Below are 20,159 nucleotides of genomic sequence, written 5' to 3'. Positions count from 1 at the left end.
TATATATTTGTAGACGAATAAATCAGTGTAAAGAGTATCTGATTGTGGTGACCTACCAGGTACAACAGTCAGTTGGGTCCCAGATCCAAAGGTGAGCTGCCAGCCTGAACCAGAAGAAGCACTGTGATATGCCCAACAACAAAAACCAGACCAAATAGGCCATTGGCAGAAGACAGAGGAAAGAGTTGGCAGTGACTTCTGTCAAATAAGCCTGTATCATTGTCAGGGTTGATCTGGAATAACCAAATTGCCTGCCTACAGATCCTCAGGAAACCCTTTTTTTTTTTTTTTTTTTTTTTTTTTTTAATTCCCACTTTCAGGGAATCTTTGTTTCTGCTACAGAGTTCTAAGCACCAAATGTATACTCTCAATATATGTGTTAGAGTGAGTGCTCTTCTATTTTAGAAGTCAAACCAGTGTTCATATATTCTCATCCAAGAAGGCTCACAAAGCCCAGGACAGAGAACATTTCTCTTTCTCTCTGGACATCAGCAGATTACACCACCAGGAAGCTGCACACATCCTCGAGTCCTCCTGCGACTTAGTCAACAGGATCTAAATGATGTATAGAGCTGGCATTATCTAGCTAATTTGACCATTAGTTTGATATAGATAAAATAATTTTATAATGATCAAATTACCAGGGGAATTTCTAATTTCCACTTCACATCCAGGTCATTTCTTTTCTTATGACTAAAGTGGTTTCTGTGCTGGTTTAGTTGCTAAAAAAAACTTTAAAACTGCAACAAAAATCAATTTTTCTATTTCCTAAGGTAGGGAGGATGCATAAAAGGGTCATGTTCAAGAGGGATCAGGATATGGAACACCATATCCAAGGGACCAACTGGGACCCACTTCCAGAAGTTCCCTGAGGGCTTGTAGCTCACTGAGTTTGTTCCCTAAGGGGGTCCCTGGACTGGGCACTGAGCCTGGCATAGGGTAGATGCACAAAAATAACTCCCAGAGGAGTCCTGCAGACCCCTCAAACTGCAGGCCAGGGAAATTGATAGAGACAACTTCAGCAAATGGAGAGTTAAGCTCTAGTCCTACTCAGCCATGCGCTGGCTGTGGGGCCATGATCAGTCTCTTCTCATAGTCTCAGTTTCCTCATAAATGGAGACAGTCAGAAGGGATGACTTACAGATTCCTCTCTGCTCCATGAGGCTATGCTGTACAAATTTTTGGCCTAAAAATCTCAGAAATAGAAAATGTCCCACAGTACTTATAAATAAACTTTTTTACAAAAGTGACTTTCCAGGCTTTGGGAGAGGCTAATCACAGTTATTTTGGTCAATAATCGTTACTTACAAGGTTCTTGCTATAAACTGATATAATCTTAGCCAAAGAGAATAGTGCTTCAGAGGCTTGTTAAGGAATTAGAAGTCTTGTCCACTGATTACTGTACAAATCCAGGGCTACAAATCCTCACCAGTACCCCAGGGAATCAGTCACACGTTTTTAGTTCCACCAACATACGTATATTCTGGGAGCAATTCCCAGAGATTCCCCTACATGGCCCATTGTGCACCAAGATGTCAGCTCCTAGCCAGGGAGACTTTTGTCCCCCTTCTTTTTCTGATGCTCATTCACCCTTTCTAAACTTTCTTTCTATAGTGAATAATTTGGCCCAAATCAGTCCTTAATCCACAGACACTGCTTAATCCAGGGATATACTTTTATACTTACTGGGCTTCACAGATAACTCAGTTCCCTGTCCGAAGATAAGCTTTCCTCCCTGGTTATAATTCACACTGTGTTACACATCCTGTCAAGAACACATCCAATCTCCCTGAACACATTTCTAATCCTCCACCCAAACTCCACGGCAGATCCCTCCCACACTGCAGCACCAGCCACGGCTCTCCTTATCACTGTAACCTTTCCTTTCCTTATAAGGGGCGTAAGGTACGCACACAGGGGACTGGCAAAGAATAATGAGGATTCCCATTTATCCAAAATGTTTCTACTTAGCACCAAACTGATTTCTCATTTTTGCTTAATGGTTCTGGCTATTGCTGTTCAGGGAAATGGCTTCCTTTCAAATGTGTTTCTTATGGTCTTGGCTAGGAATCCTTGGCAACCGGGGTTGACATGGAGGGCGGGGAGGCTCCAGGGAATCAGGCTTACCTGGGGTGACCACAACCCGGGTCCCCACTCCAAAATGCAATTTCCCCCAGTCGCCAGCTGTCACACTGTGACAAACACCTCTACAAAACGGCTCCCCAGACAAGACAGCTGCTAAATGAAGACAAACTGCTCATGGGGAAACAATCTCGCTACGCAAGGAGGTAACTGCATGATATGAGATATAAGCTTTTCCCTCCCTTCTCTTCTAATTTTTCTTCTTTCAAAGCGCCAAGGATGATGGGTGCCTAGCGCTGCATTACTTCCCAGGCATCAGGGCCAGAGAGTGGCAGGCACCGCTGGGGTTTAAGGAAGCTGCGCCAGACCCCCTCCCCTTCGCAGTGAAAAACACCAGGAATTTACCTAATGCCACACCTGGTCCTCAGCACCTCTGGGGCTCATATGACAGTTGATTACCACTGCCACCTTCTCATTTAAATAATCTGATGCTTTGAATTCAGGAGTCTCCTGGAAAACTGTCCTAGGATCCCCGAGTTCTGCTTTTTGTTGGGACAAAGCCAATTACTGGCCTCTACTTGCCTCTGTGTGTAAGTCTATGAAATGGGGATAACCACGGAAGGCCTTCTGGGACAGACATGCCTTCAGATGGTTTTTCTTATTGGAAGTCTGAGAGAGTGGATGAACCCAAAGGCTGGGGAATGGGTGGGATCCTGGTGGGTTGTTTTCCCTCCACACCTCTCAGAGATCCTTCAAGGACGAGGGAGGAGACCAGGCCTTGGGCCTTGGTCTGCTCAGCCTTTTAATGTCCTTCTGACCAAGGAGGCCCCTGTGGAATAGAGAGCAGGTCTGCTTTTTGGAGATAATCACATTCAGTGCACAATTTCAAATTAGATGCCACTTACTTGGCTTGACAAGCAGCCTCGTCCCCTTCCCATAGATAAAGGAGAAGCCTTGTCCTTCTGCACAGTGATTATCTCAGCATCAAAAACCTGCCAGCTCAGCTTCCACCCACACGGAGCCCTCCTGAGAAGAGAAATCTTCCTGTATTTCCTCCAGGCTTATTTTCACAGGCCTGTGATTTTCCTCCTTGAACAAACAACCCCTTCCTCTCTGTATTGTTCTGAGATCCTGTGGTCTCTCCCTTTCCACCTCCTGCTCCATCCAGGCTCCTGAGGTCACAAGGGACCCAAGTCCCAATCCCCAGGCTCATTTCCTCTCCCACCTAAATGTACTCACAGGGCAGCACAGACAATCTGGTTCCGCCACCGAAGCTCAAACCCTGGCCATAGTTATTCCCCACAGTGCCTCTGGGCTTTGCAAAAACCCACAGGCTCACCGGCCCGTCTCAACACTACAACCACCCGGGACCCACAGCCTGTGTTTTTGGCTCCAGGATGAAAAAGCCAGCCCGTGTGTCCTGTCCAGTCCTGAGAACAAAGGGAGTTTGGGACACACCTAGCAGAGGTTCTGAAACAGCCCAGCAACCACAGTGTCATCCCCACTAATGAGCCAGAGTTTTGTTTTCAGAGAGAGAGGCTCCAGGGGGCTGGGAAGAGGTTCTTTCATTTCTCCTCCTGCCTGCAGGCAGGGCTGCACTTCAATCACCTCTGATAGGAGGGGGTCTATCTCCTTTCAAAAACCCTCTAGAGAAAGTGCTCTGGCAACTGCTCCTGACAGCTCATTTTCATTGTTCAAAAACCCATTAGGAAAGTTTTACCAGGAACCTCACCCCCTTCTTCTTGCAGTATTAGCCTTAAACCGGAGTCTGAGCCCTGGTGGAATCGGAGAACACAGCCCTGCAGCCTGTGCTTAATGCCTGCTTCCCGGACTCAGACGCAACTCCCACCTTACCCTCAGTCTCTTTTCTTCAATATCAAAGCCTCAATGTTCCCTCTGTGGACCTTACTGACCCCCCACCTGGGCCCGAGAGCTTCATTTAGAGGCCATTTTCAGGCGCCATATTACTCAGAGCTTCACTACTCACAGAGGCAGAAGGACAATTTTGGGATAAGTTGTTCTTCCCTGAGAAGCATTTATCCTTTCTCTGTCCCTATCCTTCCACATGTCTTGGGAAGGGGTGGGGTTGGGGAGACTTTGGAGGCAGGAACACTGGGGTCAGTGTGGCAACAGGGTGGTGCGAGGTGTCAGTTCTCCAGCTCTGGCAGGGCGGGCTGTGAGCCAAGTGCCTGCTCCGGGGCTTGTGCGTAGCTTCAGGAGCAAGCTGTGTGCAGAAACCTCTCCCTGCCTCTGACACCGGGATGATTTTATATTTAAAATCAGCCAGGATTCTTTGTATTTCCACTTAGACACTTTCAGATCCCAGGTGAAGAACTTCATAGAACAGGCTGATATTCTCTCCCCTCACCCTCATGCCGGCTCTTCTCCTGATGCAGACAGAGCCTTGACAGAGAGCCCGAGGGTGGAACAAAAGCCTGATTGCGCATTGGAGATGATGTTTATCATTATTATTAATAGCCAGAGTTTAATGAGCTGTTTCTGTGTTTTGGACACTATGCAAAATACTGTCCCTCTATTATGTTATTTGGTCTTTACAACAACTCAGCAAGATAGGTATATTTATGGATGGGGAAACTGAGGCTCAGATAGGTTAACTAATTTGCCCAAGGTCACACCGCTAGTAAAGCAGTGGAGCCAGGACTTGAATTTGGGTTTTCCTTTCTCCGAAGCTCATGCCATACTGCCTAACCCATCACCCCCGGCTTCACATTGTCCCGGGGGATTCGTGGAGGACCCAGAGCTGAGACTCATATGGTTCTGCAGGAGAAATTTTATTCTTACACTAGATACCCAAAGTTCCACTGGCTCTTTTCAGAGATTTAAATTACAGTGAGGGTGGGGGATGGTTAACGTTAGATGTAAAAAAGTACTCTCTGGCAGCAGGAGTTGCTAATTTGTGGAATTACAGAGAGAGAAGTGAGGGATTTTAAAGCAGAGGAGAGAAGCAACCCGCTTTGGGAAAAGAACATTAATAAAGAGCCTAAGCAGATGTATAGGATTAAAGTATTTTTTGAACTAATGATTTGATTGATGGTTCCTAAAGGCCCAGCCAAAGAAGAACACGACTTACTTGGTTTCACAGTGAGTGCGGTTCCATCCCCGAAGGTTAATTTGCCTGTGTTGCTGGTACACAGTGCTCAGTGCTATTGCAAAAACCTTGACTGGGGCCTTTAGGAAGACAGGTGGAGGTGGAGGAAGCAAGCAGGAAAACAAAACCTGAAATGACTGCCTCTGGCCAAACATCTCTTTGTAATTAGGTTAGAACAAGAGATGAATACTAATAATTAGCGACTTCCCAGCATGCTGTTCTTTGCCATAATTTTCCTTGAAAGAATGGGCCTTGGCAGGGGCAGCTCCTGGGAAACTCAAAGTGGCTCCTTTGTGGTCTCCTGGAATCACATCTTGTTTGTTATTCCTGCAGGCCCTATGTCTATTTTCATCCAATTCCCCTCCTACTTTCCCTAGAACTTCCTCCTCCTGGAGGCTTGCATATTTTCTCAGGGAGAGACTATGTGGATATTAAAAGCCAAATACAGTGCCCCAGGGAACATGTGCATTAATAACCTTGTTTTCCGACTGGTATCACGAACCATCCAACACAGACCAAGCAAAGAAAACACCACCTGTGTTTTGACAGCTTCTGCATGATGGAAGACTGGCTTCTTGGGAAGAATAATTAGCCAGAAAGAAGAACTTACTTGGTGTGACCAAGAGTTTGGTGCCCTTCCCGAAAGTTAGTAATTCCAAACTCCAGAGTGTGCACAGAGTCTCTTTTCTTTGCAAAAATCCTACAGATGCTGAGAAAAATTAAACCCCTCACAGCACAGGAGAAGTGCTGACAAAAGAGCTCAGATGTAACAATAGCCAGACAAGAGGCAAAAGAGAAGAGCAGGTACTGGAGTCCTGCAGAGACCCACTGGATTTCAGAGGTCATCTGTTCTGTCCTCCTGTCTGCAGACACGGTGCTCTCTGACCAAATCCCCATCTAATCTTTAAGAGCTCCTGGGAAGGTGGCTCTCCTTTGCCAACAGCCTTTGCATTAAAGCAACTGTTTTTTTATATCTAACTGAAATCTGCAAACTGCAGACTGCGTTCTTTATGTCTCAAGCTTCCCTCCTTGAAGACAGGAGTTTTCATGCCAACATATTACAGACAGACACTCATCACAACATACCCAGCCAGTCCCAGTGGTCACCTTTGGGGAGGAAAATGATATTCAAGGAAGGGTGTTTGTGTCTAAATGCATATTGGATTTATCTGCAATTTGCATTGCTTTTACAAGGAGAAATTTTCATGCATTACTTACACAAATTAAAATTAATAACATTAAATGGAAACCCACAATATATTTAAAAATGGCTCTCGCCTCCTTGTGCTCCCTAGACTCAGGAGTCTCAGATTCTCCATCCTAGAGGTTTGGTCTCCTGGGATCAGAGGAGGGAACTGGGCCAGAGTTTGTGGTCAGAACAAGCTGGAGGTGCTGAGGCCAGGCTGATACATGTGCTTGCCCATGTGAGTCTGGCTGGCTTTTGAATTATGCTAGAGTAATCTGTCCATCTTCCTGCTCAACACTAACTTCCCAGGTCCTAGCAGACCTTTCTTGGTACCCTAAAAGCATTTGTAGGTACACTGAAACATCAGTCAAAGGAAAAAGCTATTGCTGATCAAAACCAGGATGGCCAGGGATACTTACTTGAAGCTACAGAAAGTCTTGTTCCCTTTCCAAAGACAAGCTGCCTGCCTCCTGAATTCCCACAGTGATCATCTCCACAACAAAAACTGATGTTGTCTCTTAATCCTTTCTCCTGGTACATTAACCCAGAAATCTCCCTATTTAACCATAGCTTTTGCTTTCCCTTAGCACATCTTTGCCTCCTTCTTCCCGATTCTCTATAAAATGAGGCATGATTAACATGCTCCTGGTTTTGACTGCCTGCTTTGCCGATAAGAGCTTCCATACATGGAGTTGTGACTCAAGAATGCATTTCTGAACTGCCTGCGAATGTCCAACTTATTGTTAGTCTATGAAAAATATTCCAAAGGAAATCCCTGTCTCTGGCCTCAAACTGAACTCTTTGCTGTACTAGAAATAAAAACAAAAAGTGGTTACTTTCCCTAAATGAAGGAAAGGACTTGGAAAATGGCACAGAGAAGGCTTAATGTGAAATGTTGCTCTTGGCTGACATATCTTTGATGCCTCTCACATTGAACTAGCTCTTTAGAAAGTTATCTCCTGCCCATCCCTGGAACAAGGGAAATGAGAAGGCATGGGTATCAGAGCCAGGAATTTTTGAAGAAGCCGGACAGAGAAAAGTGGGTCTTTGTGAAGAGTGGAAGGAGAGGGGTCATAGGTAGTTGGGCCATTTCCAAAACCAAGTTGGTTGGAGCCAGAAATCACACCGGGCTTAGCAATGTGTCCAAACAAGTCCACTGGGGACAAACCTGGGGGAGATTTGAAGATGAACTCTGGACAAAGTGTCACAATTTTTACTTTTTGTAATATATAAACAAGAAAAAGATAATTCATTTCTAAGCAGCAGGACACTGGCAGCAACTTTCTCAGCTCTAGAGGGGAAGAATTTGGTGTTTGGCTAAGCTGTGGAAGGACTCACATGCCAGAGAAAGTTTTCCCACCTAAACCAAAACCACTTTTAACTCCATGGGGGTCAATATAAAAAAATCACACGAATAGCACTTACTGGGGAGAACATGAAGTCGAGTCCCTTTTCCAAAGGTGAGTTTGTTAACATTTTGTACACCGTGATTGGGGTCATAACAAAAACTCCTAGTGACTCATTTTAGGAAAGCTACACATCCCTGGGTGGGTATTTCATCTTCATGGGACTTAACAAATTCCCACATAGTCTCCTCTACCATAACAAACAGGTCTCATTATCGCTTCAGCCATCTTTCTCCATGTCTCCTGGTTGTTTTGCTTGAATTTTATGCTGCTTATTGTAAATATGCACAGAGGAAATTGGATGACCTCATTTGACACTGAAAGTGAATTATAAAAACAACAGTTCCATAAACTGCTCTGTGCTATCACACACAGTTCTGTAACTTTAGGCAAAAATAAATGACTGTGCAGACAGCCACATTAGAAATCCACTCTTCAGAGACCCCCAAAAGATGGGACAGGGAGGGGCCATGTCAGACACACATCTGAATTTCCACCTGATATAGAACTGCATTGCAGAGCCCCACCTCACCCTCAGCTATGTTCTAGAGTAGCCTTATCATCAAATCCTGAAGATACCTCACTTTAGGCCAAGTACAGGTTTGCTACATGCATTATAGCTCTGCCCTACCTGAGGGTAGTGAAATTCATTGTGGCCCAGAGGGATCCCAGTCTTTCAGGATATGTTCTCCTTTCACAGTCCAAGAACATGGCCACTCACTACCAAGTGATGAAAACTTGATGCCATTCCCACTGGCCCTAATAGGTCCTTGTTTGACTTCTCAAGAACCAAACCCCACTGCCTATTTCTCATTGTCTACCTAATCCTCTCTACCTAATGACTGCTCTTTATCACAGTCATTTCAAAAGATTAACATGGGTTGGTCATGCTTACTAAATCTAAAACTTATGGAGTCAGGTAGCTGGTTTCCTTGTCTGGAAATTTCCCATAGCTAAACTGTTTAAAAATAGGCTATCCTACTTTAAAACTATTTGGATTGGTTATTCTAAAGTCTCATTTATAACCTGTTGCAGGGTTTAATAACCTAGTCAGTCAACTTCACAATACCTGTCTCTTAATACTATTTTTTTTGACTGGCAATTTGATGGTTCCTGCTGTCCCCAAAATGGCATTATGGAGGAACTGACACTCCAGATACATCCCTAAGGATGCCAAGATCTTGAATTTCTTATTTTCCTCCTCCCCACTGAGATACATTTAAAACGTTTCTACTCCCCATGGAGACATTGATCATTAAACAAACATCTTGTTATCATGCCTGCCATTTTATTTCACTCTGAATTTCTTTTCAGGTGTTTATAAAGCCATCTGGGATCATCAATTAATCTCTGAACTGTGTGGTTTTTGTAAAACCCCATTGCATTTGAACAGTAAAGTTGTTTTTAGTAAAATTTGACATGGATAAGACTAGATGTGGATATTTGTCAAAATGAGACAATGTTTAGGTTTCCTATTAGGTCTTTAGAATAAATACATATGCAGCAATGAAAGACAAACAAAGTACTTTCTGCATATTAGTGGTGCTTCAAATGAGATCGATTCTAATTTTTTAATAGAATAAAAGACAAGATTAATAGGCAAAATCACAGTAAACACACAAATCATTGCAGAGCACAGTTGAAGAGATACCGTGGCTGTAAATAACTCACAGCCCTGTATCTCTTTGGAGCTACTGTATTAAAGGCAATTTGGCATTGTCTCATTTTACTTTGTTTATCATTAGTACTCTATTCTCAACAATCACAAGTGTTTCATACATTTGCAAAAGTTATTTTTTCCCCAAAGGTACATACTAAATGAAATCTCCTCTAACTTCACAGGATTTATTTGTTGTGTCAAATATAAAAAGAACATGGTCACTTACTGGGCTTAACCACTAGCTGGGTTCCAGTTCCAAAGAAGATTCTGGCATTATTATTCCCACAGCATTTCCTGCCTTTACTGGAACCCCTAGCCAAACCCCACCAAACACAAGGTACCACGGTGAGGGGGCATTTGGATTCTCTATGATTTTTAAGTTTCTGTGTCTCTAGAAAATGGCCATTTATAACATGAAGAAAATAATTGGTTTGTTACATAAAGCAATAATTTTTATTTTAGAAGGCTAATCGTATGAGCTTTTAAAACCCTTTTGCATTTCTAGGCTTAAATCTGCCAAAGCTGAGTCAAATAATTTGTTAACAACTCTTGCTGGGTCTGTAGGGATGATGCATTCCTATGTCTACAGGGAGGTTTTCCAGCTGCAGAGCCAACTGAACTCACATCCAGGCTCCACTTAAACCCAATTCCATGGTCCTGTCCCCTACTCAGTGGTCAAGTGATTTCAAAGCTTTCTCACTGTGTAATAGATTCTATGTGGCAGCCTAAGAAAAGATTTCACTAGGGGAGAAGAGCAAAATGCAGTAAGTCCTATCTTTCCTCAAAAAAATTCCATCATGGACATGTGTATGGTATTTTAGACAGACAAGGGTAGGAGTTATAAAACATGACCCAAAGTCCAGTTCTGAAATAAGTGGAAAAAGTGAACATATCTGTAATAATAAAAGAGTAATATGCTAATTAAACTGGACAGCCAAACGACCTTCCAGATGACCTTCCTGACGAAGCTGTGAGGGCTGAGGCGAGCTGCCACAGCTACCAGGGCTGAGCCCGTTGCATGAATTTCATGCATCACGCCTCTAGTTCTGTTATAAAAAAGATTGTACCTTAAAGGCAATGATAAGAGCACATAAAGCCTTCTTTATCACAAAGTTGAGCATTGCTGGGCTTTAATACACACTCAGCATTGAAGAAGATGGAGAGGGGTAAGCATTCAAGTAGTACCAGGTCTTGGTTAAAAGGAGAACATAAGAGATAGAATTTTAAGTGTGGAGAAAGGAGACTTTAACTCATCCCTAACATGACTATGGCATTTAATTCTTCCAATCTGAAGAAGAGTTCAAAACAGATTTTATATCTCTCCTCTCAGCCTGGGGCATCCAGAATAAACCATCTAGGGGAAATGAATGGGAAACAAGTGCAAGAAATATAGGGAAGCAGTTACATGGGTCTTAGTTTGTTTTTTAATTAAAATTTTATAGAGAGGAAGGGAGAGGGATAGAGAGCTAGAAACATCGATCAGCTGCTTCTTGCACACCCCTTACTGAGGATGTGCCTGCAACCAAGGTACATGTTCTTGACTGGAATCGAACCTTGGACCCTTCAGTCCACAGGCTAATGCTCTACCCACTGAGCCAAACTGGTCAGGGCTGGGGTCATAGTTTTAATACTGAGCTGACTTACCCTACATCTAGTAGTTGCCTTCCTCCAACTCTTTTTCCTCCCTACTCTCGGGTCAGTTTGCCTGTCTTTTCAGCAACCTTCCCAGGCATAGCTCTGGAGTCTCTTTGGGAAGGAAAAGAAGATATAACCTATAGACAAAGGTGCTTGGACCAGTTGTCATACAGTTGTACAAACAAGTTAGCAGAGGTTGTATTTATACAGCTAACGTAGGAGCAGAACTGAGAAATGACCTGGAAACTGGATTCACAGAATGGAAAACCTGTAGCATTTAGATGAGAACAATTTCCCCACAGTAGTTTTTCTCCCTGGGATTTATCTTACTATCAACACCATTTCCTCTTCTCTGACTATGGGGTACCATCCAGGAGAATGGGCAATTTTGAAAGTCTATTGTATTATAGTAGATAAGGATGACTGTGGGGAACTAACCTTTATCTCAGAGTGGCTATTACTTCCCACTTGCCATGGACACAGAATCCCACTACTCACGTACTTGGTTGGACAGAAAGAAGAGTGCCAGTCCCAAAGATGAGCTTGTTTGCTCCACTCCCATAATTACACAGCCCTTCAGAGCCTTACAATAACCCCAGGAAAGGGCATGGCAGGATGGGGTGAGTCTGGGCTCAGTCTTTCCAGGCTAAGAACAGCCCAGTCTTACATAGCAAAGGCTGACTTGCTAGGTATCCTTTCAGTCCCCATAGTCCCCTGACATGCCCTGCCAATGACTTTAAATTATGTCCTTGTGGGGTTTTTGCTAAGGGCAGAACCCTGGGTGATTCACCAACAAGTGACTAAGAGCTCCGCAGGCATCTGCTCCCCATGCGGGATGCAGCCAGAGGCAAGAATGTGGGGGAGCAGCAGGCATGCTATTCTTTCCCCTGGTCTTTCACTGTGGACTTTTCTCTTTCTCTGAATTCATTCTTTTCATGGAATGAGGCTGGTTCTATTCTTGGGAAAAAAAATTCCAATCATATCAGAGAGAATTAGGTACTCCTTAGCAACCCAGCTCTGCTCTCTTAGATGGCTAGTTAAGCATTATTCATTCTGGAAGCAACTAGACCAAACAAGAGAGGTGGTGCCTTACATTGTCTCTCACTGGGAGTGAAAACTCCATTTGAGTCAAATACATTGTCTCCAGCAGGCTGGATTGTTCTTAAAACATAATTTGCATGCTATGCTTCATGCATTATTCAACCTGTATCTTCCTTATAGTCGCATCTTTGAGACTTACCTGGCTTTATAATAAGCTGGGTCCCAGAGCCCCAGATCCACCGATAGTTGCTATCCACACAGACACAAAAACCTTAACGAAAACCTCACTGTCCTTCCAGGGAGCCAATTAGAGATAAATCCCAGATAAAAAGTCCAGAGCAAAGCACACGAAACAATGTAGGAATATTGACTATTGAAAATTATTTGTTCATTTAATTACATTTGACTCCCTTGCCCATTATAGATCCCAGACACAGATGATGAAATCGAACGACTAAACATTCAGTCAATCTAGGTCCCTCTGCATATAAGGTGAACATAAATCGTAAACAGTTTCCAAACTGGAGAAGTTGGATTTGCTTCACCTTTCCTGATATCCTATATAATAAAGAGCTAATATGCTAATTAGATATGATGGTGGAGCAACCTTCAGGAATAACCAGTTGGTGGGGAGTGGGGTCGAGAAGCAGCTGAGGTATTTGTGCATTGGGCCTCTAGCTTTTAAATAAAAATGCAAAAGAGAGAAACAGATCATTTGTTTAGAGTCAAAATACATCCAATTCTCTAGTGTCTTATTTTCATTGCTGATATGATTCTAGTCAGAACCATGGTATTCACATGTAGATTAAATTGGTTTGGTTTATAGAGAGTTCTATCTGAAAAATGACATCCCGAGGAATTTGGACACAGGGAGCCGGGCACTAGTTCAGTGTTGGGAGGGTGGCCTGTGGTACCTGAGAATGTACTAGAGCAAGTTGGCTTTTATAGAAAATACCTCTTCAAAATCACTCCTCCTAGTACTTACTTGGAAAGACTTGTAATCTGGTTCCATCTCCAAAGGTGAGTTTGTCATTGTTGGAGAACACAGTGATAGCGAGGCCTACAAAAACCCTTTAAGGCCAGCAGGGTGCTCTGCTTCCACTTCTTACCCATCACTAGCATCAAATAACTGCCAACATCAAAATGATTTGGGGATACACTTAAAACACCAATGCAATGAAAACAAGTTTTTGCTAAATTTTGTCCCCTGCAGATGCCTGTGGCCTGTGCCGACTGTTCTCAGTTCACAAAGATGACAGCTCAAGATAACTCACCAGGAGAATACAGGGCCTCTCAAGCTCTAATTTCACTTCTGATTTGGGATGGGGACTGGATTTCAATAACTTTACTTGTCTATGCTTTGGCTCGTCTGTCTGGGAAATATGTTTGATGCTGTGTGATGCTGCTTACCTTGGAGAAGGTTGTGAAGATGAAAGTGATAGTGCAGTGGGGTACAACATAGGGACACATTTTGCATAACGAGGGGGAAATGTGCTTATTCAAGCCAAGATACTAGGAACATGAATAGGAGGGAATATGCTAGCTGAAGTTTACTGTAAAAATATTGAAGAAAAACCTTTTTAAAGTAAAAACTGAAGGAGAAAATATCTGTTTAGTGCATTTTTCCATCAGAAAGTCAGTGGATATAACCACTGAATCTGCCAGAAGATACAGGCCTGGAGAAGCTCAGCTGAGTTCTGAGGGCTAACGGGCGGGGAGGAAGAAAGGACTGTCCTCCCACAGCGGCCAATGAGCATAGATTAGGTTCCCATGGCATACTAATTTCTCTTAGCTGTTGGCAACATTAAATGGAATCAGTAGAAGTTATTTTTTAAAATGAATTTGACCATCTTAATGGTCAAACGGGCTGTGTAGTTAGATCCAGAAATTGTATTGCATCAGTGCCTCGCTGGGAACTGAAGGAGCGGTGGTGGGAAAGAACTCTGTATGGTTTACAGACACACTAGCCCACAGAAATGAGAAAAGACACACTTACTTGGTGTAACAATCACTTGAGTGCCGGACCCGAACTGCAGACTACCCCCATAGCCTGTCAGTGCACAATGGTAGACTCTTCTACAGAAACCCTGCCACCTCTTCATGGCCACACGAACTCGAGTCCCCAGATGGAAGCTACAGTTTCCCAGGTAGGAGAGGCTTCGGGCATATGTATCGTGAAAGCCATGGTGTTCCTTATCCTCTGGCAGACCTTCCTTGGAGGTTCTTTCTCACTCTGGACCCAGCTCCTGCCTCCACATAGGCACTTGGTAGCCCATGGCAGCCACTGCCACCTCTGTTGGGGCTCTGCTGGGGGTCCATCCCCAGAAAAGTTCTCCTCTGGTGCTTGGGGTTCACTCAAGGAGCTAAGAAACTCCTCAGAAATACAACTGGCCAGGCTAGAGAGGCAGGTGGCGGCATGTGCTGGGGTTGGCACTGGTGGGCATGGTTGTCAGGAGTCAAAGGAGAGGGAAAGGAGTTAGATAGAAAAGTTAGAGATGGAAGGCTAGACCTGGAGTGGGAGGTCTGAGAACCAAAGTAAGGAGCGTAGACAAACACAGCTGATGTCAAAATTGGTCACGCTTTGCTTTGTGAGAACACATGAGTTCTAGGGGAAAGAAATGTTCCTGGCTCTGTCATTTGCCCTGACCTGTTTAGTACTGCTTTACCTCCTGAACCAAATTCTCACGTGCAGCTGAGAAGGCCAGCACTACATATGGACACCACCTCCCTGTCTTATTTCTGCCTTGAAGACTCATCTGATGAAATGTTCCACACCAGGGGCAGGAACAGCAGCCACAAAAAGATACTCAGAATCTGTTTCCCTCTTCTTAATTAGGCTGTCAATCTGTTGAGATAATAAGTCCTCCGAAGTGTCTTAATCTCTCCCAAGGAAAGGAGTCATATAAATGCAAAACAGCAGCCGCTATAAGTCAAATGGCTTGCTGGATCTCTTTCCTTTGTGTGAAGAGATGTTGAATTGAAGGAAAACTTTCTGTGTGGGGAGGAGACAGACTGGAAAAGCACAGCAGCATTTGTTTTCATTAGGCTGAGTCTATACAGCACAAAGTAAAACAGATCTGGCAATTATTTAGGTAATTCGACAGTCAGTTCAGCAACTTAGAGCACAAAGGAGGTTTTTCAAGGAAGTGCCTGAGGTTTAGGACCAGCTCCTGACATTAATCAAATTAACCAGGCGATTGTGCCATGTAAACACAAACTAATAAATGCGCCTGATATGGGTTCTTCTGAAAGGGTTACGTTTTATAAACTTAACGTTAAAACTGGCCCGATATTTATACCCTCTCTCTTCACTTTGGCACCGCAATTGACATTCCCCATTTCTCTTACTACACGGTCTTACATTTAAAGCCAGGAAGGCAGGAGTGACCTTCTCCCTGGAGAGTCTTATCAGGTTAACACATGCAAGCTCATTTAGAAATTCTTATTAGCTGTCTGGGGTGTGTGAGCTGGCTATTATAGATTAAGGGCCTTTTTTCTCAAGTGGCAAAGGACTTACAGGGAATAACGGTGAGTCTTGTTCCAGCCCCAAAGACAAGCTTGTCTGCTCCAGAAGTTGGCACAGTGTTTCTGCCCGGTACAAAAACACTCTGCTCTGCTGAATTTTCTTCCTCTATAGCGCTCACTAGGGGTATGCTATACACATCCTCTAAAAATGCTGTCTTCCATGTTTCTTAGCAAAAAAAAAACCCCAAATCACTAACAGTCTGTTCTCTCCTTCCCATTTTTCTTTCCCAAACAAAAGCTTTCCATGTTCACGCTTGAAAGGCAGTTCATAAAGAATTCTAGTAGCTCCAGGGGTGGTTTCCACTCTAGTCTCCTGTTGTGTAAAATCGTGTTTATTTTTGTGAACTTCTCACATTTGAAGTTTTTATTTCTCCCAAGTCAGCCAAACTGATATTCTCTCAGTCTTAGCCTAGAACTTCCATACCCACTTCATTTTAAATCTTGCCCCTCTTTTTGCCACTAGCGGCAACCAAATGGGTTAGAAAAGACACATTCTACTAGCTTTTATAAAAGGAAAATAAAACTTAAAAATAAGTCTTTGCTTAGAAGTTAAAAAGGCAGAAATTTACAAACAACAACATACAAACAAACAAAGAAACAAACAAAAAAACACCTTAGATGGCAATTGTGGCTCCGTCAGGAACATTCAAACCCACCTGGTTTTACTTGTAACGTTGTCCCCTGCCCGAAGGTGACCTTTCCCCCAGTGCCAGAGCCACACTCTAATGATGCACTTTACAAAAACTTCAAAAGGAGATCATTTCCATCACCTTCCCTTCAGCAATCTACTAATAACCAATAGTTACGGAAGGCTTACTATGTGCCGGCCACTATACAAAGCCCTTTATAGGTGTAAATCCTATTAATCTCACCACAGTTCAGTGAGCAAATGAAGTAAAACAAGGCTTGGAGAGGTTAAGTAGCCTGCTCCATGCCACACATCCAGTAAGGAGCAGAGTTAGATATGCCCAGGCAGTAGATTTCAAAATCTGTGTCCTTAACCATTATGTTATAACTCCCCTTAGGCTTCCTTTCTCTATGTTGGGTTCTCCTTTAAAGTGTGTATGCCAGTAACGGTGGCAAAATAGTTCGCTGACCCTAATAAATGCATCCTAAGCTGATTCTCCTTTAAAGGCTTACATTTCATAAACTGAACATTAAAACTGGTTTAATATTTTACACCCACTCTCACCATTTTGGCATTGCAGTTGACATTTCCCACTTTTTCTTGCAACACATGTCTTACATTGAGAGCTGCAAAGGTAAGGGCGACCTTCTCCCTGGAGAGGCTTATCAGATTAACATGTGGGAGCTCATTTAGAAATTCATTAATGCCTACATCAGAGATGTCTTTCACTTCCCCTTCTTCTCGCCGAGCTTCACCAGCCTACAGCCCCAGAGCATTCCCAGCCAAAGCCACTGCGCGCACTGCTGGGAACACAGTCTGGTTGCACAGAGCAGTTTTGAATATCTAAGATGCTTCTGAAGTTTCTTGGAGAGAACTCAGGGGAGACCAGAATTAGGATGAAACGCACTCCTTTCCTGTTCCTTCTCAAAAGTCCACCATAGGCTGTGAGCCAACGAGGACTGAGATATGCAGGAATTGCATGATAAGTTTGGGTCCTTCTGGATAATCCATGCTGGGGAGATGTTCTCTTGGGAAGTCACTAGGATGCTTCTAAGTCCTGGGAGTTCCCAGCATTACTAGGGGCCCATGGCGAGGTTGGAGCATATGGAAGGACTAAGAAAGCCATAATACATGATGTGTATTCTTACCTTCTCTAACTTCCAGTGCTCCCTGATGGTCACTTTTCGAATGGGCCAGCCTGTTTGCCCTGTGAGAAAACAGTCTCATACTGCAACTGTCTTCCTACCATGCACTGTGGACCAACTCCATCTAGTTATTTTGACTGAAGGATGAGCAAGGGCTCAGCTTGAGTGGACAGGAGAAAAATACTACCCATAATTGCACATTTTAAAACATTTGGGCTTCAAAAGGAGACAGTTTCTAAGATATTTCAAACTGTATAGACATATTTCAGAATTAATTTGAAGACTCACTTGGTTTTACTGCCAGACTTGTCCCCGTTCCCCAAATCAGCTTACGGCTGTTGCCAATGTTACACAGTCACAGAAAGCTTTACTGAAACCGACCAGGCCAATGTCTACCAGGAAATCCCTTTCAATCCCCAAATCCAGTGGCATGCTCCTCCAGCTGGGCCCCTGGCCAAAGTGGCATCGTGGTCCATTCATAGCATGGTTGGGAAGAAAATGCTCTTCTGAGGTTAAATAATTCATCATTCCACCTCCAGACCGAGCTGCCCCTGACCAGGCCAGCAAGGAGTGGCTCAATCCTGTCAAAGCCCCTGAAGGTGGGTTCTCCCACTCCCCATGTTCAACACAACTAGACTTTCTGACCCTAATGGTTAAGACAAAAAGGACAAGAAATCTGTCTTTCTCCAATTCATTTGTTCCTGCGCCAATTATATATGTGCCCATTTCCACATGCACATATGGCATGTATAACAACGTATGATCATTAGGATGAATGATTAGAATGAACAAAAAAATAAAACTGGGTGGAGAAAACAGCCCCCCACATGAAACTCAGTGCTATGGCTGCCTTTAGAAATGAGAGCATTCATTATGGATTCAGCAGAGATACTCACGGGGTTTGACCATTAACCTTGTTCCCCCTCCAAATGTAAGCTTGGTGCCTGCATTATTATTCACACAGTGATCTTCAGCTCAGCAAAAACCTTCTAGAAACCGAACTAAGTTTTCCCTAAAGATCTTCTGGAAGGAGTGATACAGTGAGCACAGACAATATTACATAATTGACACAGTAATAACCTGGCACAGAATGCTAGCACCAGTTTGGATTTCAGGACTGTTTCAACATTGGAGAAATGAAGGATATTCTTTCTGAATATTCTAAAGAAGGAGTTTTCTGCACGAGCCCAGAATGCTGGCTGCCAAAATCCTAGCACATCCTCTGGTTTTATATACTAATTCTCCAGGGGTTCTAAAGGTTATATACCTTATTTGGACAAAGTAGGATTAGCTCATGTCCATGGCACCAAAGCCAAAACAGCCAGAGGCACTGTCATCACAGAGAGAGAGACTGAGGGCGCTGCCCCTGCCCACCTGGCAGGAGGGGGTCAGAACGTTAGTTTGCTCATTGAGGGTGCTGGAACCAGATACCTCTGACTAAAGTTCAGATTCTGGAACATCTAAAAGGAGTCCCACCTTTTTAGACTCACTCCATAGAACTCGAGGTAGTTGCAGGTACTGGTCAGCTCTGGATTAGCTCCTGACTCCAAATCCAGATTTTTTCATCCCCTGCTTAGACAGTCACCAGGAAAAAGACTTTAATCATTTTCTACCTTTTAGAGTCCTAGTAGAGACTTTTCATTCTCACTGTCCCATTGTCCTGGGAGATAACACAACTCATGGACTAACCGGAAATCATTCCCTCACAGGTAGCTTCTCCTATCCTGGCTAGGGGATCTTTTGAAGTCTCTCTCAATTTTGAGGTAACTTGAAGAAAAATCTGAGGAGGACACACCCTGGGCACCATTGCTGAGTGTACAGCATGGTGTCCTCCCTCTCCCTCCTTCCCCCAACACCCTCCTCTGACTGCCTGGAGGACAAGGAGCTTAAGAACAGCAATTAGGAATGGAGCCTCCAGGGGGAAAGCAAGGGACATGCAGGCAATACGGCAGCTCATAAATGTCCTTCTTGGATTTAGTCAGTGTTGTTCCTCTCCCAGAGATTATCTTCCCATGGGCAGATCCCTCCTTTTTACTTTGCTATTTGTCTCTTAGCCAAGCCTTATTAATTTTCAAAAAGGCATATAATGTCTCAAATTCTCTCTGTGAAATTAAGTCTAGTAACACCTGCGCTTGGTCTCCTGACTAGGAAAACATTTGTTTCACATACGCAAATCTGTTTTCAGTGGTGTGTCCACGGTGTCTGGTTTGTGGAAACAAGGTGTAGGAGTGGGCATGGGTAAGCATTCAGGGGAAGTATGTGCCCAATTTGCCCGGGGCAGAGCATTTGTGGAAAGGAATAGCTAAAAATAAATTTGGAGAACAGAAAGCGTCCAGATTTTAAAGTGATAATGGTTTTTCAAAATATAAATGCCAGGTGAAATTGGATAGGAGAGAGGCGTAAAAAGGGGTAAGAAAGGGAGTGAAAAATGTGGAATGATAATACAGTTTTAGAGTAATAAAGAATATAGAATTCTTATATTTATAAGTCTCTCAAGGTTTCCAGCTAATAAATATTTTTGCAATGGTAAGACAATTCTTATGAAATTGATGGTAAGCCATCCTCAGAGCTCTCCTTCACACGTCCTGTCCAGAGTACAGGGGCCCAAAATTGCCACTTCAGACTAGCAGTCATTTTTGCTTCCATAGGTAGTTCCCTTACTTTACCTTTCCTTGGCCTCAAACACCAACAACTTTAAAAATGAAGTCCATCTTGCCTGTAATACTCACTTGTTAGAACCTG

General features: G+C 43.6%; 1 gene segment (V, D, J or C); it reads right to left on the bottom strand.

The window, feature by feature from the left end:
* Positions 1 to 18,428, bottom strand: part of LOC118724751 — a 48,276-nt gene extending 29,848 nt beyond the window's left edge. Inside the window, 1 exon segment of the C gene segment in view lies at positions 18,314 to 18,428. Within this exon segment, the coding sequence occupies positions 18,314 to 18,326 (13 nt within the window).
* Between the last annotated feature and the right edge of the window lie 1,731 nt (positions 18,429 to 20,159).

The sequence above is a fragment of the Pipistrellus kuhlii genome, unplaced genomic scaffold (genome assembly GCF_014108245.1).
Source record: "Pipistrellus kuhlii isolate mPipKuh1 unplaced genomic scaffold, mPipKuh1.p scaffold_m20_p_1, whole genome shotgun sequence".
NCBI classification, from domain to species: Eukaryota; Metazoa; Chordata; class Mammalia; order Chiroptera; family Vespertilionidae; genus Pipistrellus; species Pipistrellus kuhlii.
The sequence above is the reverse complement of the archived record's forward strand: the minus strand, read 5'-3'. Positions and strand labels throughout refer to the sequence as shown.